Source organism: Gymnoscopelus microlampas (assembly GCF_963454915.1).
Source record: "Gymnoscopelus microlampas genome assembly, chromosome: 11".
Classification (NCBI taxonomy): domain Eukaryota; kingdom Metazoa; phylum Chordata; class Actinopteri; order Myctophiformes; family Myctophidae; genus Gymnoscopelus; species Gymnoscopelus microlampas.
In genome coordinates this window covers 51,159,484-51,186,194 of record NC_139948.1, presented here as the reverse complement: position 1 = coordinate 51,186,194, position 26,711 = coordinate 51,159,484, and the positions used below count along the sequence as shown (strand labels likewise).

General features: G+C 41.2%; 1 protein-coding gene across 1 annotated transcript; it reads left to right on the top strand.

Moving 5' to 3' along the window:
* Positions 1 to 1,365: 1,365 nt before the first annotated feature.
* On the top strand, positions 1,366 to 26,578 carry tmem114 (transmembrane protein 114; the record flags this gene model as incomplete). Its single annotated transcript, XM_084070850.1, has 4 exons — positions 1,366 to 1,552; positions 2,184 to 2,261; positions 23,049 to 23,186; positions 26,352 to 26,578. The coding sequence occupies 4 exons, from the start codon at positions 1,366 to 1,368 to the stop codon at positions 26,576 to 26,578; spliced, it is 630 nt and encodes a 209-aa protein (XP_083926976.1).
* Between the last annotated feature and the right edge of the window lie 133 nt (positions 26,579 to 26,711).

Sequence of the window (26,711 nt, the reverse complement as noted above, 5' to 3'; positions counted from 1 at the left end):
ACACATTATTGAATGGACTGTTTTTTTTTAATTTTTGAACAATTGTGACAAAATGAATAATTGCCCATTCTATGTCACACAAAAGTATCAAAAATAGCCAATCTACAAGCTCAAAACACGTCACATTTTGAGCTATTTTTGAATTGGAATCCTGAAAAGTAACATTTGTATTTAGGCAAATATTGTAATTTTACACCGCTACAATTATTTGAAAACTTTAGTTACTAGTTAAGTTACTTTTCAGATGTAAATTATGATATTATGAAACATACATTAACCACTTCAGCCCTATTTTATACCAAGGCTATTAGCAGATCTACAAGCTCATAACGGGTCGCAACGCAACGCGTTGTGAGCTTGTAGATCTGCTATTTTCAAATATCTTTAGTACTTTTACTTTTGTTACTTTAACTACACCTCAATGTTAGTGACAAGGGGAGACCATGTCAGCACATGAGTTTATATGAAACAGACTTGTGTTGATATGAACAGCAGAAGGTACACATGGAGTACAAAGGTCAGTTCAGTCAGTGTTCTGTTGAATGTATGGATGAGAGAAAGGTTTGTAGAATGTGTAACACTGCTGAGGACTGGAAACCTGAACAAGCTCACAGAGGACTTTTAGACCTCAGTCAGAAAAGGTGTGCTATGTTTAACAATAAATACCTTTCATATATATATATATGCATAATACTGTATGTTACATGTCAGTATACTGACCATCTGTGAGGTAGTTTAGGAATAAACTACTACACAATAAGGAAAAAGCAATTATAGTCTACTCTACTGTGCCATAATGATGGGGCAATAGGGTATTAATATTAAATCACATACACATTCATACCTATAAGCTGTGGAATAGATGTCTCTCTCTCTCTGATCTCACTGTCCATTGGACACCGACCGCCTCTCTCATAATCGTTTCCCTCCCTCTTTTTCTCAGCTTTTCTTCTGTCACTTCACATTCAAGAGCAATTCTCTCTCTCTCTCTCTCTCTCTCTCTCTCTCTCTCTCTCTCTCTCTCTCTCTCTCTCTCTCTCTCTCTCTCTCTCTCTCTCTCTCTCTCTCTCTCTCTCTCTCTCTCTCTCTCTCTCTCTCTCTCTCTCTCTCTCACACTAGCCTCCCGTATTCTTTCTCCTCACTTCACTCTCACATCTCTGCTCTGTGTTGTTCTGTCTGTCTGATCTCACACTCTCTTTCTCCTTTCCCGCTGCTTTCCATCCTTCAGTTTCCATCCTCTTCTTCAAATATCAGTCACTTTCCCCTCATCTCTCTCTCTTGCTCTCACTCTATCTCAGTGTCTCTCTCTCTCAGTCTCTTTGGTCCTGGCTGGAGGATATCCTCAGGTTTTAATCTAGAAGCAGAATGGTTGGACTGACCCTGAAGTCTGTGTCTGTGTTGGCGGGGGTGTTTGGAGTGCTCAGTTTCATGTGTTTAGTGGTGGCCATCTCCACAGACCACTGGTACATCATCGACACCTCCGGCTTATTGGTGAACAACTCCTCTCTGAGGTCTCCCAGCTCCCACTCTGGACTGTGGAGAGTCTGCTACTGTGAGTTACTCTCTCTCTCTCTCTCTCTCTCTCTCTCTCTCTCTCTCTCTCTCTCTCTCTCTCTCTCTCTCTCTCTCTCTCTCTCTCATATGTATAAATCAATAGACATACATATTTCTTTATATTTATAAGATTATATGTTCTATTTATTAAAAGTGCACTTAATGTGACCAAACTATGTTTGATAAAAAAAACATATATATCTGACAAGTGTCTTGGGTGTATTGCCCAGTCCTAACTTGACAAATATTATTAAATAGTAATAATAATAATACATTAAAAAAACCTGAAAACTGTGGGACACATTGAAATAATCTATATGGCGTTGCTCATCAACCCTTATAGTTAAAGGACAACTTCACCCATTTTCAACCTGTCTTTGTATAAGTGGTCCTCACTAATGCTCCTTATGTTACCATTTATGTCCTACTCAGTCTGTGTCTCAGAGGAGGGCTGTGGACAGCTCAGAAACCCACCTACCAGTGACACAGACCCAGTAGAAAATAATGGTACCATTTTTATCATTTAGCATTAGTGAGGACCAATTATATGAAGATGAAAGCTTGAAAATGGGTGAAGTTGTGCTCGTAAAGGGCATTACATTGACATTCATTGTGTTTCTCTGTGGCAGTGGAGAGACCCTGTGATTCTCTGGTCAACCCGTTTGGAAGTACAAAGAACTACACCCACTCTGTGAGACGCATCATACGTAAGCATCCTCCACCTACACCCACTCTACCACCCTGTTACACCCACCCTGTTACACCCACTCTGTGAGACGCATCATGCGTAAGCATCCTCCATTGCCTACAGTAAGCAGACAATCAGCATCATTATCATCACTTCCTCAACTATTGTGTATAGAAGGTACCGGGGTGTTGTATAGAAGGTACTGTGGTGTTGTATAGAAGGTACTGTGGTGTTGTATAGAAGGTACTGTGGTGTTGTATAGAAGGTACTGTGGTGTTGTATAGAAGGTACTGTGGTGTTGTATAGAAGGTACTGTGGTGTTGTATAGAAGGTACTGTGGTGTTGTATAGAAGGTACTGTGGTGTTGTATAGAAGGTACTGTGGTGTTGTATAGAAGGTACTGGGGTGTTGTATAGAAGGTACTGTGGTGTTGTATAGAAGGTACTGGGGTGTTGTATAGAAGGTACTGTGGTGTTGTATAGAAGGTACTGTGGTGTTGTATAGAAGGTACTGTGGTGTTGTATAGAAGGTACTGTGGTGTTGTATAGAAGGTACTGTGGTGTTGTATAGAAGGTACTGGGGTGTTGTATAGAAGGTACTGTGGTGTTGTATAGAAGGTACTGTGGTGTTGTATAGAAGGTACTGTGGTGTTGTATAGAAGGTACTGTGGTGTTGTATAGAAGGTACTGGGGTGTTGTATAGAAGGTACTGTGGTGTTGTATAGAAGGTACTGTGGTGTTGTATAGAAGGTACTGTGGTGTTGTATAGAAGGTACTGGGGTGTTGTATAGAAGGTACTGGGGTGTTGTATAGAAGGTACTGTGGTGTTGTATAGAAGGTACTCATTAGAGTTGACTAATAAAGTCAACTCTAATGATAACTTGTGCTCTCTCTTTGTGTCAATTCACTTCCACTTCAGTCTGTCCAGCCTCTCATTATAACATTAACCCATTAAGACCGGGAATGCGTACTGTGGCATTTTAGATTTGTTTAGCTATAACCATTATCTTTATACTTTGGGCTATTCAAAAATAGCAGATTTACATGCTCACAAGCTACGAGCTTGTAGATCTTTAAATAACACCCTAACCCTTTAAATACACCATAGGGTTTTAATGTGTCAGACACTGTTCTGGAGCCTAGAGTGAAATAAATAACTACACACACACAGCCCATACACAACTACTGTACACATACCCTTTACAGTTGACTGAATGTGAACGGTCAATGTGGTAAAGTAGGTACAGATGTCTAAATAGTGAGTTTCATGTTGTAGCATGGACATAGAATATCACAAGTATTAATGCTTCAAGGAAAGGGTGAGCAGGCCAGGCCAGGCCAGGCCAGGCCAGGCCAGGCCAGGCCAGGGCTTTCTCAAAAAGTAAAACTAAACTAAAGTGAAGATGTAATGAGTACAGAGATGACACACAGGGTGAGGGAGTGATTAAAGTGTGTCTGTGTGCTTCAAGCCTTTCTAACCCACCTGGTGGAAAACAGTGTGTGGGTGCATTTTATAATGTATTATTGTGTTTTGTTTTAAATAAATCGCCCCAACACGCACGCACGCACGCACGCACGCACGCACGCACGCACGCACGCACGCACGCACGCACGCACGCACACACACACACACACACACACACACACACACACACACACACACACACACACACACACACACACACACACACACACACACACACACACACACACACACACACACACACACTCCTCCTGACTGACAGTGAGTTGTGTATTCCTGATAAGGGACTCTTTAATTGGACCGAGGCTGCAGAGCAGACAGACGTTTTGCCGTTAAGGTGATTAATGTGTGATACTCAGGACACAGCAGAATTAATTAGAGTGAAGCTGTAACATTTATGTAATTCCCTCCTGTTTCCACCAGGAGGACAACTTTGGAAAGTAGCGTGTTTTTTTTTATAACACTTTTACGTGCGTATCCCATGGGGGTTTAATGTCCTTAAACTTTTTGAGTTGTTGTGCATTAAAATTCCTAATAAAAATCTGATCAAATCAAATCCTCTCTCGTGGTCTGCATGTGAAGACAACAGCGTTGGATGACATGGAGCGGGGTTCCGTTGCACGTTTCTCACCTTCGCTCTTATTGTGTGAGTTTGAATTATGGCCTCGGTATTCATGTACTTAATCGTCAGTCACTAAACGTGCTATGTATACATTTATATATGTACAGCCCAGGATTCGAACCCGGGTCCGCCACGCGCAGAGCCAACATCTTAACCCCTAGACCAGGGATTCCCAAACTGTGGTGCGCCTCTAGGGGGTGTGACGCGCCCTCTAGGGGTTGCGTGATATGAAAAGGCTAATGGTGGCGCTAGCCAATAGGCACACTTAACCACTCTCAATTTCACATAATTCTTTTCAAAAATCACGACTAACGTTATTATTAGCTTGTAGACAAACATTTATGAAAACACATTGAAAGTTGAAATATCGAGATACAAGGTTTCTGCACGACAGTGTCATTATGAAACCATTTACAGACCAATTTAGTTCACATGCAAGATCGTGGTTCGCTCTTATTGTGTGAGTTTGAATTATTGCCTCGGTATTCATGTACTTAATCGTCAGTCACTAAACGTGCTATGTATACATTTATATATGTACAGCCCAGGATTCGACCCCGGGTCGCCTCTAAGGGGTGTGAAGCGCCCTCTAGTGGGTGTGACATGAAAAGGCTAATGGTGGTGCTATGGTGTTATTTTAAATATATGAACATATGCCAAAATATGGCAAGTATGTGCAGAATATATGCCGCATATATGCCATATCTAGGTTCATACAGTATATAGGAAATATATGTCTCATATATAGCTTGCATATGTCCACATATATGGATATATATATATGTACATATATGTAGAGATATATGTGCAGGCGGACAATTTCGAATAATATGTCACATATATTATCAACATATATGTTGCATATATTAAACATATATTTCCTTTTCGTGTGTGTGTGTGTGTGTGTGTGTGTGTGTGTGTGTGTGTGTGTGTGTGTGTGTGTGTGTGTGTGTGTGTGTGTGTGTGTGTGTGTGTCGGGGGGGGGGTGGGGGGGGTGGGCGTCAGCTAGGTCGGGAGGTAACGGGGTGCACGGCCCAAAAAGTTTGGGAACCGCTGTGCTACTGTAGACTAAAGGGAATTCCTCTTAGACCGGGGGAGATATTAGACATTTCAGGTCATCAGGCTGAGGGTCTGCGCCACTCTGCTACATTTCCAGTATAATATGATACATTTCCAGTATAATATGATACATTTACAGTATAATATGATACATTTACAGTATAATATGATACATTTACAGTATAATATGCCACAATTTGATCTTTGCTGATGAGACATTTCAGTTATAATTACTTTTCATCTCTATGGTAATTATTAGAGAGGACAGCCTGAAAGGAAAACATTGATAGAGCACGAGGCTAATTAAATCATGCTTCTTGCTTTAACCAACAAACAACACATCTGCATAACAATGGCAGCTGGACGTACAGTACATAATAACAATAATAACCCCTGTTTGATAAAAGCAGGCATAATGTCTCAATGTCAGTATGTTTGACATGAGGTGGTCTGGTATTCTGATGTTTGTTTTACAGCTGTATTCAATCAAAGTGGATATCGTCTCTGTCGGGTGGAAACCTCATATCTCTGTTACTGTAACAGCCTTTTTATCCTCTTTACTTTGCACAATTTCACCCCTTTTGCAGAAGCTATTGTAAGCCTGCACTGTACGGGGAAAAGATCAATCATCCACGTACATAAGGTGGTTGACCACAGTATCACCGATGACACAGACAGTTTCATAGACAGGTCATCCATGTACAGATTAAACAAAAAAGGAGATCAAATCCCACCTTGCCTGACCCCATTACTAACATAAAAATGTTCAGACACAGTATTGCCCCAATTCACCTGGTGGGATTTTGGCTTCTTTATGTTGCTATAATGTCTTTTAACCCATTTAGACCGGGAAATAATCTGTGTCATTTTTTTATTTCTTTGGCTATTTTTGATGCGGCCAAAGCTAAGTGGTTAAAATGATTGTGACGCTATGTTAACTCATTTAGCTGGGGACCCCCCCCCGGGACCACTGATTGAGAACCACTGAAGTATGGTGTTGTTAATTCACACACACACACACACACACACACACACACACACACACACACACACACACACACACACACACACACACACACACACACACACACACACACACACACACACACACACACACACACACACACACACACACACACACACACACACACACACACACACACACACACACACACACACACACACACCCACACACACACACACACACACACACACACACACACACACACACACACACACACACACACTACAAGACAGGAAACAAAAGAGATCAGGTTTTATTTTTCACAGTGATACGGATGCATTTTCTGTTTATCATTTAATGACTCCACAAGGTTGGAGTCCAACATCAGTGCAAATCGTCACGGCAACAGATGTTACGGCAACTTAACGACGTTGCAGATCATTAGAACCGATTTGTCTCCTGAGTCTCTGCTTTTCTAGCTCTGGGAGACAGCTCTGTTTGTTTGTTTATATATTTATTTGATGCTTTAGAAAGATAAGACTGAGCAAATCATAATGTGACCCTGTGCACTTTCCTGCACATTAATTCCACCAGAAGCTTATTCTCTCTTGTCTCCTGTTGTTTGCCAGGTAAATGCTGTTCTATAAGCAACTAGTGATGTGGGTTTTACTTTTCCAAATGATGCATTCGGCATTTTCAAAAACATACAGTAATTCAGTGTTTATTTTCTAGCTGAATACACTCTGCATTATGTATGTATGAATTTATTAGTTTTAATTCCTAAGGACAGCAAGGATGCCATTTTACATCTGTAGTCCCTTGTGCCTATTATTGAGTAATGAATGCATTGCCATCTAATTAAGTAGAGTGACATGGCCAGTCAGTATGTTGGGGTATTCGTCACATGCAGCACATTTACACATAGGCCTACATGACATTCCATTTATCCATCCAGGAGCAGTGGATGATGTAAAACATTTACCATCCTAACTATTAGGAGCAGTGGATTCTATATATTAATACAGCATCTAGGGAACCATTATGGGTTAAGTGCCGGGTTTGTCAAAGTTAAAATGACACCGTTGGCTACTTGGATATGTATACATGACAGTGTGCCAGAGTCATTAATCGTACAAGAACAGACATCGCCAGAGTCAGTAATCGTACAAGAACAGACATCGCCAGAGTCAGTAATCGTACAACAACAGACATCGCCAGAGTCAAAACAGGACAGTAATCCCAAATGAACAGAACAGACAGAACAGGTCTTCTTGATCTCTCATAATGTGAGCTGTTGTTCACACAGACATTAACGTTTCCCAGGTATCCTAGTTCCTTTGAAGCACTAAATCGTTTTCATAGCTGCTCCACTTAAGTGACCATTAACCCCTTTGTTGACTATACAGGGCTCATGCCATGTACTCTGGTGTGTACTCATAGGTGTGTCAAATCAAATCAAAATTGCATCTATGAAGGCAGAACAGGCATCCAAGCAATCTGGGTGAAATTGGTAATACATTATTATTTGTATCACCTTCTCACATCTTCATTTGCAATTCTCTGTGGGAGGCCTGGGGGAAGAGAAGAGGGATTCACAATCTAATGTGTAGGATATGGCAGATGTGCAAACTGAAAAATGTCTTTATTTATTTATTGGGATGCTTAAACATACAAATAGCAGCTCTAAGCCTGGTACGTGGCAAGACCACCAAGATATCCTGAGGCTAGTAGGCTAGATGCTGAACATTCCATGTGGAAACAAAGTGTCAAAAAGGTTCTGCTGTACAGAATGAAGCCAATGCAGAAGTAATGGAAACAATGTAGTTGTCATTAAAGGCCCAGCAGGGGGCAATAATTGCTTTCATTCCATTCCAGTCATTGGGAACTTGACTTGACCTATGAAGATTAATCTTCTCAATCGCTAGTTTCAAGTCTTGTTTCACACAGCATGACATTTGATTTTTGTAATTTTTTGTCCCATTAATTTGAAGATTGATGATAATTAAGGCAGGGTACACCAATTCAGGGCTCACAACACGTTGCAAATTGTGCGTGTGTGTGTGCGTGTGCGTGTGCGTGTGCGTGCGCGTGCGCGTGTGTGTGGTGGAGTGCAGGGTGTTGTGTGTGATTTCCAAATGGGTTTACTGGGAGCAGACAGTGAATAAAACATGAGAGCAGCTGATCTGATGCACGTTGGCTGCAGCATAAAACAGAAGACTACAAAATGAAGCAATAACGAGACAGTGGAAATGAAGCTCCTGGTATTTAGTTCAACTTATTCACAGTGTTTCTGAGGCCTCTGGCTGGGAATGGCCACTCTACTCTCAGTGGTGCAGAAAAGGCTGATGCCTGGCCATGGTATAACCAGCCTCATCTGTGAGCTCCCAGTGGCCAGTCTGTCTGGTTGTGGTATAATAATCAGGGGTGCACATAGTTGTTTTGGTCTAGCTCTCAGGGGAGCACCTGGATATGTTACTTGGTGCGCACCAAATAAAGAAAGAAATACTTTTTGCCACGACACGTCTTGCAGACAAGACGTTACACATGTGCAGCATGCGTCCCCTCCCCCTCCGCCTCCACCCCGTCACCGTGAATGTGTGTAAATTCCTGTCCCAGCGGTCAGGGCTGTTGGAACGCGAGAGCGCCTCCCTTCGTCTGATGTGCCGCACAGCATGCATTTTGACGACGCATGCGCACTTGCGCACCAGTTATGTGCACCCCTGAAACCAGTTGGTGGACAAAGTACTCAACCACAGTAGTACTTGAAACTATAAACACTCCTGGTCAAATAATATTCAACTCAAAGTGAAATGTATGTATTCCAAAGTACAAATTACATTTTCTTGAAATTGAAAAGTCAGAGAGAGAGAGAGAGAGAGAGAGAGAGAGAGAAAGAGAAAAAGAGAGAAAGAGAGAGAAAGAGAGAGAGAGAGAGAGAGAGGGAGAGAGAGAGAGGGCGAGACGGACAGATTACGGAGAGAGAGGCAAATCCAATGCACTCACTTGAGGGCACCTGGGTGGGGGGGGGGGGGTGCTCTGAAATGTCTTTCCAGATGGTAAGAGTGTAAAGAGAAGAGGGGGGGGGAGTCAGAGTGTGAAACAGGGGGTCCCTATGGCCTGCCTGGCCGTGGTCTGACCTCAACTGGTGTGAAGAGATTCAATCTAATTCACATGTTCAGATAAAAACTATTTTCTGACCACTTTTAGGCTGCATGCCTGCAGGACACCATCAGCTCAGTCAACAACACAGGCCAAACACTCTGAATACAAGACTTTAAAGGTAGGATAAGTGATTTCTTTGGTTAAAATAAGTGTTAAATAGCTCTATATTGTGTTAGTACTCATTGCTATAGAGTGTTTGTTCAGTAACAGAAGTCTCCATGTCTCTCCAGCTCTTTATTTAAACAGAAAATAGATTTTCAGGTCGGGATACCAATTTAATCCAATCAGGATAGAGAACTCAGTATACAGATTAAACAAGTGAAACTGGTAGTGATGACATGAAGAAATGCGCAGATAAACTGGAACTGGAACACTATACACAATAGAAGCTGATTAATGGGTACTCTCTCCTGATTGGCTGGTGATTGGCACCCCATCTGAAAATGTATTTTCTGTTTATTAAAGAGCTGTAGAGACATGGAGACTTCTGTGACTGAACAAACACCCTATAGCAATGATTACAGAATAGTGCTTTAACCTTTGTTTTAACCAAAGAATATCACTTACCCTACCTTTAAAGCCTCACTATGTAACTTTTCCCCCCAATTAATGAAATGTAATTTTGTCCAATCTGTATGGTAGAGTATGTTAATACAATATAACTTATACAATCTGTATGGTAGAGTATGTTAATACAATATAACTTATATATAAATGGGGTGGTTGTATTTGGTCTCCCTGCTCTTCTATTGAGACATTTAGATCGTGTCAAAGGTCATGTCTCACCTAGACACAGGATCTGACATCAATTTTGGCCTGATGGTAAAGATTCATCCATTTATCTCCTGAGCAAGCAGGCAGGCTCTATTAGCTCAATGGTAAAAATGTCAGCACTTGAGCAGAAACCGGGTTCAAATCCGGGGTAGAAGAGGACAGTTACATAGTGCTGCTGTAAATGATGCATTTGGGGATGTGAATTTAAGGCATTTGATCTTAATCTTAATCATATTTTTTATCTCATAAGACATGTCTTAAAGCTTACTTATGTGGCTTTATTAGGTGCACACATTATTTTATCTATTTATTAATAATTACACGTCATTACACATGAATTCTCAGTGCTCTATCAAAGCTTTTAACAGAAGTGCCCGAGAATCTATGCAAAAGGTCCAATAATTGAGCTCCTTAGAAAAGGTGAAAGACTGATCTGAAGCCGTCTGAGCCAGAGGCTGAAGTCCTGAAAAAGATATTGATCCAGACAAATTGGTATTTATTGAACCTTCTCCTCCACAATTAAACACATGAATCACTTTGTTCCTTGTGACCACTTACACTACCGACCCTATTCTGGGGGGACAGTTACCGAAAACAGCAGACCACAGCAGACTCATGAAAAAAGTAATTGCGTTTGAAGTTTCAATGGGTTTGTATACACGAATCCACAGAGCACTGCCTTGCGCGCAGCCATTGCTGCGGTGTCAACGTTACGCGGACGCGACACCGCAGCAATGGCCGCCTACAGGCAGCTACAGGTAGCGCGTCTGTGGATTCGTCTATAGGAAGGGGGCGTGTGTGTCTGATAAAATGAATATCAAATATCTAAATACTGAATCAGGCAAGTTTAAAACTGTCTGGGGTCAAACACAAAAGCCCTGAGTAGACGTTAAGACATAGATGGGCAACTGGCGGCCCGGGGACCACATGCGGCCCCCAGGTTAATATCGGAATACTGATATATTATTGATTTCAGCTGTTACAATTCCAAACTTGCAAACATGACCCAAAAAAAAAAAAAAAAAAAAAAAAAAGCTGAGAGAGAGAGAGAGAGGGAGAGAGAGATGAAGCTACATACAATTGCAAAATATACAAACTTTGTCACAGATTTCATAGATAAATAGATAGATTCCACCACTGGGTGTTTCAATGCAACATATCTTCTATTCCACCAATGCTTTCCAGTGTGTTTCTTTCCGGTTGGAAAAGATTAATTAGTAATCACCTCAGGGTGCTTCTGTAACTAATTCCTCTATGATGGATGTGTTGAAAGCTCTCTTGACTAATGACTAATAATATAAAACTATGTAATTACTCTTGTCCTGTTGGTTGGTATTTGTTTGCGGTTGACAGCGTGACAAACGTTGAGCATTAAATCAACACGTTTCCTATTCATTACGTTCAATTTGTTCCACAGCCATGAGAACAGTTGGAGCTTCAACGGTTGACGACCCTTGATCAACAAACTGATTAACGCACAGCAGAAAGGTCTCCATGGACCAAGTACCGTACTGTACCTCTGGGGCATTAAGGGTTTTAGCTTTGGCTGCCCCAACCCTGTGGAATGCACTCCTCAATACTCTCAGAGATAATAAGAAGACTTGTGTGAATAATAAATTATTCACACAAGTAGCCTACACATCTAGACACATCTAGATCTGCTATTTTCACTATCTTAAATAGGGCTCAGGTGGTTAATTCATAATGTAGGCTAGTTTTCCCTCTCATAGAAATGTAGTGGAGTCAAAAGTACAATATTTGACTTTTGAAATGTAGTGGAGTGAAAGTCACAAATATCCAAAAGTAAAGTAGAGATACTCAAGTAAATGTACCTACGTACATACTCAAGTAAATGTGTACCACTGGTAGCCAAGTGAAGCCGCCACAGACCTCTGAGCTGTTTATCTGGCGCTCTGAGGCCAGGTGGTGCTGTGGCTGGGTTCCAGACTTCACAGAGCACTTGGCTGTTCAACAGCTGAGCTCCTCCTGCCAGTTGGGAAATGAAAGATCAATTGTACTGACACTGGCCAGTATTCACACATGACGCACACATACAATAATATATGTGTGACCGGCTCTGATAGAATGTGATGCACACATACAATAAGATAAGGCTCTGATAGAATGTGATGCACACATACAATAAGATAAGGCTCTGATAGAATGTGATGCACACATACAATAAGATAAGGTCTGATAGAATGTGATGCACACATACAATAAGATAAGGCTCTGATAGAATGTGATGCACACATACAATAAGATAAGGCTCTGATAGAATGTGATGCACACATACAATAAGATAAGGCTCTGATAGAATGTGATGCACACATACAATAAGATAAGGCTCTGATAGAATGTGATGCACACATACAATAAGATAAGGCTCTGATAGAATGTGATGCACACATACAATAAGATAAGGCTCTGATAGAATGTGATGCACACACACAATAAGATAAGGCTCTGATAGAATGTGATGCACACATACATTAAGATAAGATAAGGCTCTGATACAATGTGATGCACACATACAATAAGATAAGATAAGGCTCTGATAGAATGTGATGCACACATACAATAAGATAAGGCTCTGATAGAATGTGATGCACACATACAATAAGATAAGGCTCTGATAGAATGTGATGCACACACAATAAGATAAGGCTCTGATAGAATGTGATGCACACACACAATAAGATAAGGTCTGATAGAATGTGATTCACACATACGCTAATAGTGGACTCACCAACACTGCTTGGCTGTTTAGCCTCTTTGTAGATCTACATGTTTGTACATGTTCTACATTTTGTAGGATTATTAGCTTTTTTACGCTTGAATTGGATCACTTTTGGAGATATTTTAGGTATTTGCTGTGTATCATGGACGTCCTATTTGTTTTGTAATGTATGTTTGGCAAAGACGTATACATTTATTCTGCCTCTTGGCCAGTTCACACTTGAAGAGACGTTGTATCAATGTGTTTTTTATTGGTTAAATAAAGGTTAATTAAAATAGTCACTGGGGGACTCTAGTCAGTAAGTATAGGGTTTACTTATAAGTTGTACTTAAATCGATTGATTGTTGATTTTATGGGGCACAAATGTAAAGGTATGTGAGTTAACACACATATTTGACCAGCTTTTTCCCCCTCAGCTTCTTGCTTTGAGGTTTATTAAGTAACATTCCAAGCATCCTGATTGGATAAAATTGGTATCCTGACCTGAAAATGCATTTTCTGTTTAATGAGCTGGAGAGACATGAGACCCGATCCTGTTACTGAACAAACACTCTATAGCAATGAGTACTATCAGCATATAGAGCTATTTAACACTTATTGTAACTGCAGTGTAGGATAATTGATTTAGCTGGTTGGGAAGTGGTGGCCACTGTGGTGCATGGGTAAGAATGCAGAGTGGCTTATTCTCATCTTCGAGGGTGTTTATTATAACCTTGGTTACAGAAAGTAGGCCTACTGTTCAACGCAGTCCCATGTTGCAAGTAAAACAGTAAAGTCTCTTCAGTGATAAATTCCAAAACACGATCAAAACAAGTAATAATATGTCAAGCATAAAAGTAGCTCTTCACTCCTCAAAGGCTCCAAACATACTGAGCTGCCTGCCTAAAGCCCAAACTGATTAAACACACCCGGGCTTAACTCTAATTAGCTGCCAGTCTTTTGCCAGTCACCAGATTAAAAAGTCTTATTCATTTTAGTGTTATTATAATTTGGGAACCCCCCTGGGTTTGGGAACCACTGGTCTTCAGTATAACGGAGAATTGTACTCCCAGCTTAATGACAGTAATAAAACGATTACAACTTATAAAGACATCAGCGTAATCTGTTGAATTACAGTTTAATTCATTTAGCAGTGTGGGGCAGAATCTAATTGAATGGTCTTAATTAGGGATGCATTTAACAATTACGTTCACTCAATTAACCTGTTGATTATGTTTTAAATAAAATAATAACATCTGTGCAATTAATTTAAACCACATGATGATGGAAACAAACAGTTATAATGTATTACTTTGACCCTTTATGGGAACATAAGGATGGTATAAATGCTTATCAGTTATTTGAACCCAAAGAGATATTTTTACATTAAAAAAAGATGTATGTGGAACAAAGATGCAACAATGAAGCGTTCACATTTGTAAATAGGGCATATTCTTTTTTTTTTTTACAGGATACATAACTGAATTGATTATTGGATTAGAAACATTGCGTTACAGTTAATCAGTTCAATCCAACATGATTAGGTTACACTCCCTTACAATAAATCTCTGTAAGAGAATACCAGCACTCACAGAACTGTCCCTTTAAGACACTTTTATTTATATATCAAGTTGGCATGGTATAGTGCAGGGCAGACAGCAATGTGCAAGTTTCGACGTCAAGCCTTCATCAGCGTTGTGCGCTGCGGGCAACGGAAGTGTCCCATTTATATAGTGTAGTGTCCGTAGGTGGCAGTGGTTCTCAACCTGTAATTTGAACCAAATTTGAGCTGCATTTTGAAGGGCTTCCAGCCTAAACTCCAGGAGCTCGTCAGCCACAAAGAATGGACACTGATTAGAATGAATCAGGTTCACCTGCGGGGTGAGGACTCCCAGCATGGGGGCTGCAGATAGCATGAGCGGCCAGTATTTTTTCATGCACACGTGCAGGTACGGCGCGGTACTGTGCATGCACGTGCACCATACCACCCAACAAAAAAAAAACACCATTACACCACTGTCGGTGGTAGAGGAGCAGACACTGCCTCGCGATGGGTCGAGCGTATAAGGTGGAAGGAATTAAATTAGTTTGGACAAGGCTTATAAACCCATTAAGACCTGGAACGCATCTGTGTCACTTTTTCATTTGAGCTAAAAAGCATTATTTTACACTTTGGCTATTTTTGAAACATTGTGAAAATGTGTGCAAATCTTTTAATATATATTGTTTTAAAGCGAACATTTTTAACTCAAATCTTTGCTTCTGGGGGTCCCTGGAACAAAATATTTTGAGATGGGGTCTGCGGCCAAATACATATAAGTTTGGGGGTCCTTGACATGGAAAAGTTTGAGAACCACTGATATAGAAACATACGTTTTTCAGAAACTGTTGGGATTTAGAAGACATTTTGCAGAAGGACGGACGGACGGACGGACGGATGGTCAAACGCCAAACAAAAGTGACATCGTGACATATCGTTATGGCGTTTTGTCCGTCAAATTTAACATCCGTCCTCCTGCGGACTGAACTCAACCCGACGTGCTTTCACCGAACGTTAGCAAAAAGTACCCTTAATGGCGACCTTTGGGCAGTAGTGAGAAAAAAGTTAGTTTTGTGTGTAACTGCTGGTGTAGAATGGGTGAAAAATGGACCCAGCCGTTCCTTAAACACACACATAAATAATATAGCACAGTGCCGTACGGGCGAAACTCAAGTTTTGTAGACTATAGAATAGATTGTTTGTGTCTAGTTTTCTGGACTTTGCTCAGTAACAGGACAGCTAGCCTACATGCTATATATACATATACATTTGGGCAGAACGGGCCTCAGGTCTTAATGGGTTAATCCATCAAGGACAAGTGGACAACAGGACTATCTAATCTACTCTGTTCTCAGTGAGAGAGCAGAGTAGACGTGGAGGAGGAAGACGATCAATTCAAAGCGGGTAAAACAGGAAGAAAAAAAGGCGTGTGTGTGTGTGTCATCTTTTCACAGCCAGCACTGATAGTGTTGATTAAGTGCTGCGGGCCACCAGGGGTTGATCCATTTATTACTCAATAAATACTAAAGACCTTTGAGTGAAAAAGAAAAACGATTTATGTTTCACCATTAGAGAGAGAAGAGAGCGTTCTACACTACAGTATGTATGAAGGCATTTAGCACACACTCTGATCCAGAACCACTTAAAAGTGCAGGCTTTGCTTTGGTTTGTTTAGCAGGGGGTCCCCAGCTAAATGAATTAGTATTACATTGAAATCAGTCTCACCACATTAAACCTATTACACATGGAGCATTAGAAAAGAGCCGATCTTCACAATAGAAGGGATAAAATACAGAAATGAGAATAAATATATATATTTGTTTTAATCAGATGTATGAAATATTTCCCTGCACCTACAGTATAAGACCCCCCCCCCCCCCCCCCCCCCACACACACACACACACACACACACACACACACACACACACACACACACACACACACACACACACACACACACACACACACACACACGATTAGCAGTAAATGTTTCAACACTTTCTACAATGAGACAAATCATTTAGTCTGTCCTTCAGGGAGTGGATATGAATTAAAGAGAGAAAGAGAGAGAGAGAGAGAGAGAGGGGGGGGGGGGATAATAGAGTTGAGGTAGATGGTGAAAGAGTGTGAAAGAGTCCACAGCCTGGAGAGCATGACCTTAGTGGGCAACGATGGCTGATGATGACAAAAGCGTCCAGAGGATCAGAAGAGAATCAGAGACACTGAGGAGAGATTTCAAAGAAACACATGAAAAGGAAGGTGAAGAATGAGTGATGCGTTACTGATGTTTTAAGTAGAGGATGGAGACTGAAGGATGGAAAGGAGAAAGATCAGATAGACAGCATGACACAAAGCAGAGATGGATCAGTGAGGGGTGTGAGAGAGAGAGAGAGAGAGAGAGAGAGCGCAAGAGAGAGCGCGAGAGAGAGCGAGAGAGAGCGAGAGCGAGAGAGAGAGAATTCAAGTCGGGCAGAAACCTTGCATCTCCATAATTCAGCTACACTGGATCCAGTGGCTCTATTTTTCTCTCTCTCTTTTTTTTACATTCCCTGAAAAGTAACAGTTTAGGAGATAAGAGGTTAGCACTGTGTCTGCAACCCACTGCAGCACTTCTGCTTTAGTCCCTCATAATGGTTATAATGATGATAATAATAATAGATAAATGATGCTTTTTATTGATCCCAGACTAGTGCGTGAGCGTACGTGCCCAGCCTTGGTAAGTATGAGTTCATACATTTATTAAAGTAATGTCGAACCTTGTGTCGTCTAGCTCAGTGGTTCTCAAAGTAGGGTCCGGGACCCGGGGACCCCCTGGGGTCCTTGAAGGTTATGACAGGTTAAAGACAGCTGGGAGCTCTGATAGCTTGAGGGCAAAGCTCTTTCTCTCTGTGGTGGATCTTTGGCAAAAATAGATAATCTCTTGGTTGCATATTGATTTCTTCCTCTTTGCTGTTTCTTAATGTCACGTTCCAATCTAAACGTTACAATTTGATCAAGGGCAGATTAATGAATGAATGAATTCATGTATTTATTTATTTACCAGGGACAATATTCATCAACGTGTCAGTTCTCACATCAATGTAAATGAGTTAGCAAAGAGACCATTTTCATCTGTAGTGCCTGAGCAGGTTGTTAAAAATGGTGATCTATAACTATCAATACGAAACATAGACAATACAATACAAACATAAGTAAAAAAGGCAAAACAATTACGGTATTATATGAGTGTAAAATGTTGCTTTAAGCCATCTCCTGGCTAAGCTGTGTTTTAAGTTTGTGCAACATCCAAAACACAGAACTAACTATTATACCCACACAAGCAAATAAGACACTGCCACATCTGAGACCAGCGCTGGCCAGGAAATAAACAGCTGCCAGAAGGGAAATGTTGAATCATCGTACCGGAGGCTTAGAATGATCGTATTTGAAAGAAAACTATCGTACACAGCCAAAAAAAGAGAAATCACACGTGTACATATGTAATTTCACAAAACAAATGTGTATTCAGTGTAAGAAACAACCTTGTTTGAGACTCCTACGTGACAGAAACACATCACACATGGGTGAACACCAGGCCTCAGGTGAGAGGGACACTAATATCATATGCTGATATGCACTGGGTTCATTCAGCCAAGACAATTCCCATAATAAAGCACATCAGGAGGAACATGACACATTGGTTCATTATGACTAAGCGTTCACAGCTGTAAATGAGGCTTAGTTTAGCCAAACCATTATCTGCTGGCAGCGTCTGTTCTGCTCACAATCCAGATGTGAAAAGCTCACACCCAGTGGTGGAAAAAGTACTCAAATGTTTTACTTAAGTAAAAGTATCAATACTGTAATTTAGAAGTACTCTGTTACAAGTAAAAGTCCGGAATTCAAAATTGTTTTTTTGTTTGAAAATAGCAGATCTACAAGCTCACGCTTGTAAGCTTGTAGATCGGCTATTTTCAAACATTCTACGTACAAAATAGGGCTAAAGTGGTTAATGTATGTTTCATACGGTAATATCATAATTTATATCTGCAAAGTAACTAAAGTTTTCAAATAATAGTGGAGTAAAAGTACAATATTTGCCTCTGAGATGTAGTGGAGTAGAAGTAAAAGTATTGGAAATTGGAAATACAAGTAGTAGTACAAATACCTCAAAATGGTACTTAAGTAAATGTACTTTGTTAGTTTCCAGCACTGCTCACACCTGACTCAGAGATAATTGCTTCCCATAAGGACTAATAATATCTACATTATGCAGGTGTAATCAACACGAATAGAAGGTCACCAACATTCTGAGCATGCAATACCTCTTTCTGGCACTGCCACTTAATTCACCCATTTTCTAACCTTTTCTTCATATAATTGCTACTCAACGATGCTCATTATAATATTAAGGTACTATTTTCTAGGTTTCTGAACTGTCCACAGCCCCAGCTCTGACATGCAGAGCAAATAGACAGACAGGCTTAATCTTATAATGAGCATAACTGAGGACCAATTATACCAAGATAAAGGTTGAACATGGGACATGGGTGAAGTGCTCTACCTTTTCACGTTAAGGATCGGCTCTAAGACCCTTCTTGTTTGCAATGGTGATGGACAGACAGGTTAACCCAGGGGTTCTCAACCTTTTCAGGCCGCGACCCCCAAAATAATGATATTATTTCCCGCGACCCCCCGCGTGCACGCGTGCGGTCCCGTTCGCGCGTGCGAAGGTTATTTAATTATAATAGGTTATTTGATAATTGTTTATTTTCAAAACATTTTTGCAAAAAGTGGGTCAATTGAGTAAATTAACTGATAAAACATGAATTAATGATAACATAAAAAAATATTTTGTAAAAAAAAAAAAAAAAAAACAACTTTTTTTTTTTTTTTTTTTTTTCAAATTCACCAAAAAATCTGGCGACCCCCCCAAATTATTTGGCGACCCCCCTGGGGGTCGCGACCCCCAGGTTGAGAACCACTGGGTTAACCCACAAGATCAGGAAAGAGTCTCCATGGACTGTGATGATTGCTGATGAAATTGTGATAAATGTAGTTTAGTGAGAGGATGGAACAGGTTGAAGAGACAGAGGTGCATTATGCACTGGAGAGAAGAGGGATCAGAGTCAACGGGAGAGAGAGACAGAGAAGAGGCACACAGAGCAGAGGTGGCTAAAGTGGATTAGTTTAACCACATTAAACCTAGCATTTCTGGGCATGACGTGGCATAATAGGCGAACATTCATCGTAAATAGACGTTCTGCCAGCTCACAACGACGAGTCACGTTGAAACACTGAGCTTGTAGATCAGCTATTTTCAGCAAAGAGATATCTATGGTTTTGCCATTTCTTACAGGCGGCTCGAGAACAGTTTGTCACCATGGCAAATTTAGAAGAAAAAAAACATAACAACAATTTGTCATTTTCCACATGCAATCTATTCTTCCCCATGACATGTTCAGTGACAGTGTGTCTCATACAGTAAATGATAGAGTACACTACAGTTGTACATTATTGATTTGTCCATTCCTGTAATTTAGATAAATGACAGTTTTGCGTGCTGTGCACATGCTAGGCTATTTGTAAGATGTCACACGAGTCAGGTGGTTTATAAACATCTGCACAGTGACACCTCTTCTTTAGTTGAGGGACCCACAGTACATCACTGAGGTTGTTAGGATTTAAAGTTCAAACTGGAGCCACAAACCACCAGGAAACAAAGGTTGCAATTAAATATCCAGTTTATTTAGCCGCATAATGATGTATAGTGTTGACATTGGGTTTCATGATGATGCCATGGTTCTAAACAAAGACACAAAGAAACAAATTATAATATCATGCCAGATAAAATCAACATAAATATATGGCCTTTAAATCATATTATACATTAAGGTATTGTATATCATCAAAATGATAATTGCAAGTATTTACTACATAATATTAAACACATCTAGATATCCATATAACTCAAGTTCATCAATTCTTAACTATAATCCACATCACTAGAAGTAAAACACTGGAACTTACATTATAGCAGGTTTAACAGACGCATGGCAAACATCAGTACATCAGCAGCACACGGCACACACACAGGCCGGCTGCATGTGTTTGGGAAAAAAGGACAAGGGGAGAATGAGAATCCAGTCCTGCTTTTATAGTGGGAGGAAGTGATGTCAGTACCACCACAGGTACCACTGAACCCCATTGTGGTGCCTCCTTGTGGAGCGGAGGGGTAATGAACCTTGCAGTTTCTGACAGAGGTGTCCAGTGTTCACTGGTGTTGGTACAATGTGTGTTATAAAGTAGTGTGATGTAAGTATACATTTACATATGAGCAGTAATAGCAGGTCCTTAATGCACATCATGTTTTGTTAAAAGAAGTAATAGTTTATTTTGGTCATTGGCCATGTAAGAATATGACACTTCATACAACACAAACAGCACAAAACAGCTAGACTGAAAAGGTGTATGCTGAAGCCTTATAGCTTAATAGTGCCTAAACCCTTTTTACTTATATATAAAACAGAAAACAATAACAGAATCATCAACAGAAACAAAGACAATAATTTGGTTTACAGACACCTTTGCGTCCTTGTCCCTAAGGGGGCCATCAATTGTACAGTAACATAAAATAGTAAACATATAATAATAACACAGAAGAAATGTGAGAGCTTGTGTGCCATGAAAAGTGAACCGTCATGCTTATCTGCGGACAGAGCCTGTGGTTGAAGTGAAAAGTAGTTTTTTTGGCTGGTGTAGGTGAGCTGAAAACAGATCGCTTCACCTGAAACCTCTCATCCGTCTGTGATGAGCTAGCAGAGATGAGGATGTTCAGACAGACACTCATCCACTCCCACAGCACAAAACCTAAGTGAACCTGGACCGTCTTTTTTGTAGTCAAATCAGAGGCTCCACAACCAATCCTTCCCGACCCTAATAAGAGTATTTAAGACCTGCACCTGCATACGTTGTTCCAGGGACTCCCCAGATGCAAAGATTTGAGTTACAAATGTTAGCTTTAAAAATATATATTCAAAGATTTGCACACCTTTTCATGATTTTTCAAAAAATAACAGATCTACAAGCGCTACGAGCTTGTAGATCTGCTATTTTTCAATAGCCAAAGTGTAAAATAATGCTTTTTAGCTCAAATCAAAAAGTGACACAGATGCACAGATTAAGGTGCTAAATAAAACACGGACTGACGTTTCGATGCTGCTCCGTCTTCTGATGGCTCTGAGGAAGATGCATCCAAACATCTGTATTTGTATTCAGCCCCTTAACTGCTAAGAAAAAGGCTTATAGTCCGAGCTGCTCCTGTGTGTTGCAGTGGCGTAGCCAGAACGCTGGTATAGGCTGGGCCTACAGGCAGGAGCGTGTGCGCACGGATGCACGCAGTGCATGCGTTCATGCGCTCCCCTGCCCGTAAACCTGAACATTTTCTGGGTTTTTGGTTTAATATTTTTTTTTATGAGACATTATGAGATGTATTCATGTATATATTTATATTAAAAAAGGGGTGCATGGGGTGTGCAATTAATAGAAAATCAAAATATTATTTTGGGTGAACAACTCCTTTAAAGGAGAATTCCGGTCATTTTAAGTGTTATGTTTGATGTGTGTCAAATCACTTACCAACGTAGAAATGAAAATCGCGTTACTCGACAGATCCCCCTATCGACCCCCACCGTTGGCATAATAGGAGTCGCCAGAATAGCAGCAATTCGCCTATTTTAACAAATGTAAAGTCTGTTTTTTTCTCCTAGTACTCATTGTGGAGTCCCATGATAACGTAACAGGCGCTAAAACTCCCGACAAGCTAACGGCTAATAACAGAACGAGCTAACGCTGGGGCTGCTTATCTCTCTGCATGGCAGCCCCAGGTTGCCAGGTCGGGAGAGAAACCAGCAACCAGCATTAGCTCGTTCTGTTATTAGCCGTTAGCTTGTCGGGAGTTTTAGCGCCTGTTACATTATCATGGGACTCAACAATGAGTACTAGAAGCAAAAAAACAGACTTTGCATTTGTTAAAATAGGCGAATTGCTGCTATCCTGGCGACTCCTATTATGCCAACGGTGGGGGTCGATAGGGGGATCTGTCGAGTAACGCGATTTTCATTTCTACGTTGGTAAGTGATTTGACACACATCAAACATAACACTTAAAATGACCGGAATTCTCCTTTAAGTCAATGGCAAACACTTCTTAGAGTTCCTAAAAAAGTCACAGGATGAACGAATGCTCAAAACTCTGAACATCGTTCAACAAAGCAGAGCCTAAACTGACCTTTAAGGCCAGGTCATTGGTGTTACACTAGTACAGTGTACAACATAGTGGACCAAGTTCAACTCTGGCTTTCAACCTAATGGTGAATGCTCTGAATAACCAATATAATATAACTTAACAAATAACAGTGTGTGTGTGTGTGTGTGTGTGTGTGTGTGTGTGTGTGTGTGTGTGTGTGTGTGTGTGTGTGTGTGTGTGTGTGTGTGTGTGTCACAGACATGCAGGGGGCCTTCAGTGTGCTGCTGCCTCTCAGTGTCATCATCATGGTGGCTGGAGGAATGCTGGGCTTCATGGCTCTGCTGGCCCGGAGCTACCTGCTGTTAATGATGACTGGAGTTCTGCTACTGTTAGGAGGTAAGCACTGTTCACCCCACACACACACACACACACACACACACACACACACACACAGTTTTTCTACTGCTGGGAAGTAAGGATCGTCTGGATCGATGCTAAACACTATTGACTATTCACACACTAAGGATATTATAGTTTAGCTTTATTAGTTTATTTATTTATTTATTTTGGGGGGGGGGGGGGGGGGGGGGGGGGGAGTGGGGATTGCCTTTTTGTTTTCAGTAGTAAAGTAGTTTCAAGAAGTAAAAGTCCAGTAATAAAAATCTACTTGAGTAAAAGTACAAAAGTATTGGTATCAAAATGTACTTAAAGTACCAAAAGTAAAAGTACTCATTGTGCAGAATGTCCCAGTTCAAAATGTTTACAGAATCTTTTGAAAATAGCCGATCTACAAGCTCACTATAATCAAAATGTACAAAGTTACTAGTAATTAAAGTTTTCATATAATTGTAGGAGTAAAAGTACAATATTTTGTATATGTAGTGGAGTAGAAGTAAAAGTATTGGAAATTGTTAAATACTGAAGAAAGTAAAAATACCTCAAAATTGTACTTAAGTACAGTAACTAATTACATGTACTTAGTTACTTTACACCACTGGTAACTGGTGAGCTTGGTAGAGTTTTCCTCACAGAGTCCATGAGGATGGTGGGCCATGGACAGTGTCTACACAAGATGTTTGGGCCTTAAGGCTTTCCTCTCAGTACATCATTAATCTCTGTTGAAAAGTGCAGTTTCATCTCCATTAACATTCTGCTTTAACAGGTGTTACGACCCCTAATTAGTTATCTAGGGAAAAGAATGGAGAGTAAAACAATACACCCTGAAGGACACAAACGCATAAATAAAATGTGATTCATGACCATTGTCTAAATTAATGAAACAAAAGTGAATCATAACAGGTCAGGGTGGCCACGGCCAAATCAAACCAACCTGCCTGAGAGAGAGAGAGAGCAACAAATCTACACCAATTCAAACAAAAGTCCATCTCTAGGCTCCCTGACCACCTCAACAACAGCAGAAACAAGGGGAACATGAGAAATGGCAGCACACCCCTGCCTTTAACCACAGAGATACTGTATTAACCACAGCCTACACATGCAGCAGTCTGATTCAGGATTATCGCTAGGATCATGCAAACAGCTAGACTGAAGCTTCTTCCTGATTTATATACCACCAGCTGACTGATGGCCAACCTGGTCCAGGTGCTGTGACTCCACCCCTCACCAAAGCCACTCCCCCCTAGACCAATGTTACTCCCCCCTCAATCACCACTGGGCCCTGAAAGACAGAAAACTGAAAACAGACACACACGCACGCACGCACGCACGCACGCACGCACACACGCACGCGCGCACACACACACACACACACACACACACACACACACACACACACACACACACACACACACACACACACACACATTCCTAAAGAGCACTGTTTCCCAAGCATAAGGCCATGACCCCAAACATTATTTTAATTAATTAATTTGTTTTGTTTTGTCCAAAAATGGAACTCTGCACCAAAACCTTCCAGATGTGTTTTAGCTGTTTGGGAATGCCTCGACTCTCACCTAGTGAAGTCTGCATGGCAATTTCTGATTTCACAAACAGCTTTGCTTTCAGATTTGATAAAAAAAAAATCTTATTTTCTGAGTTGGCAGTGATTACAGACTGGGCCACGTCATCATCTGCCACAACAAGAACAACATTGTATCCCTTTACCTAAACTGGCGAGATCCCACCACTGCCACCACGCTAGTTTAGGTAAAGGGATACATTCAAGGAGTCACAGACACGACAGGTTTTGCAGTGCAAACATTTACTGAAGGAAGTGACGGTACAATGATCACGGGCACCTGGATCTCCAGGTAGGTACCTATGTAACCATGACAACATGTTACCATGACAACCACACACCCATTCCTGGTGCAGCCCTGGGTAGGCAACCCAGCCTGGTGGAGATCAGAATCAGAATCTGTTTATTGTCATTTCTACAATACACACACTAAGAACAGAAGGAAGCAAGATATACGGTTCTGTTCTCTGCACATCATAGTGCTTAATTGTGACACATTGAAAACAGACCCATCTTTAAAAGAAACAAGGACCTTAATACCAAAATATCTGCATCCGTAGAGCACACTTTTTACTTGTTTTTGTTTTTGTTTTGTCCGTGTCCTTGTTCAGAGGCTCTGACAGCCTCAGTGGGGAAAACAAAAACACTCTTACAGAGTCTTGAGGCCTGCAGGGTTTTAGTAGTATATATCCTTCATAGAAACCCTCTGATGTCTACTAAAAAAAATAATAATAATAACATGATGAACCTGTACAGAGGAGAGGCAGGAGGAGGAGAGGGATTAAAGGGAGCGAGGAGGGAGAACGATGGGGAGGAAACAACAAAGGAGAGTCGTGACAGTGAAGAGTGAGAGACGAGGATAAGTATTAAGGCCTGGATTATAAAGCAAGCAGCTGAGCCACGGCTTCCAGAACAGCACTGACACAAGAATATCTGATTTATGATTTGTGAACTAATCTAGATAACTAGGAAGTGATGTGGGTCTCAGCATGATGATGGCTCTAATGTGGACATCAGACTTCATGTGTACGACCTGTGACTCTCGTCTATGACACATGACTCCACACAATCTGAGCCCCATTGACCTCCATCATAAAATGTAAGCTAAATATTTTAATGAAAGTATAAAACACGTAGAATGTGGAGGGAAAAGTGGTGGTATACTTCCGTGCCCTCCTGGCATTTGGCATACAAAGCACTGAACTGACTAAAGGCATTATACCTTCGACAAAAAAAGTGGTTTCTCTGACGCACGTTAATGGTTCAGAAAGGAGTTTCTATTAGCTTGTTGTTAGATGTCCATTCATTTCAAAAGATTGTAATATATTCTATGCATTTTAAAACTTGTGAGACGGGACATTCTGCATAATGAATACTTTCTACTTTTGGTACTTTAAGTACATTTTGATCCCAATAATTTTGCAGTAAATGTTTTATTCCAGACTTTTAATTGTAACAGAGTTTCTACATTGCAGCAGTGATACCTCTAGTGTCTCCTCTCCTCTCCTCTCCTCTCCTCTCCTCTCCATGTTGTCACATTAACCTGTCCCTCTCCTCTCCTCTCCTCTCCTCTCCTCTCACAGCGCTGATAACGGCGGCGGGGGCCAGCATCTACATCGTCTACTCCGCCCTGGCCCTGTGGGAGCTGATGTGCATGCTGGACCCCCGGGCCCTGGAGGGCCTCGGCATCCACTTCGGCTGGTCCCTGGCGCTGGCCTGGACCTCCGGCGCCTCGGAGCTGCTCGCCTCCATCGCCTTCTTCCTGGCGTGTCGGCTCATCACGCAGCAGAGGGAACAGCAGGCTCTGTGAGGAGGCGGGGAGGAGGGGGAGGAGCCAATGCAGCGGCCATACAACCAGAGAGAAGACGAGAGAACGAGAGGGGGGGGGGGGGGGGGGGGAAACAAGGGGAAGACTAACAGAGTCTGTTAACTCATTGAGCGCC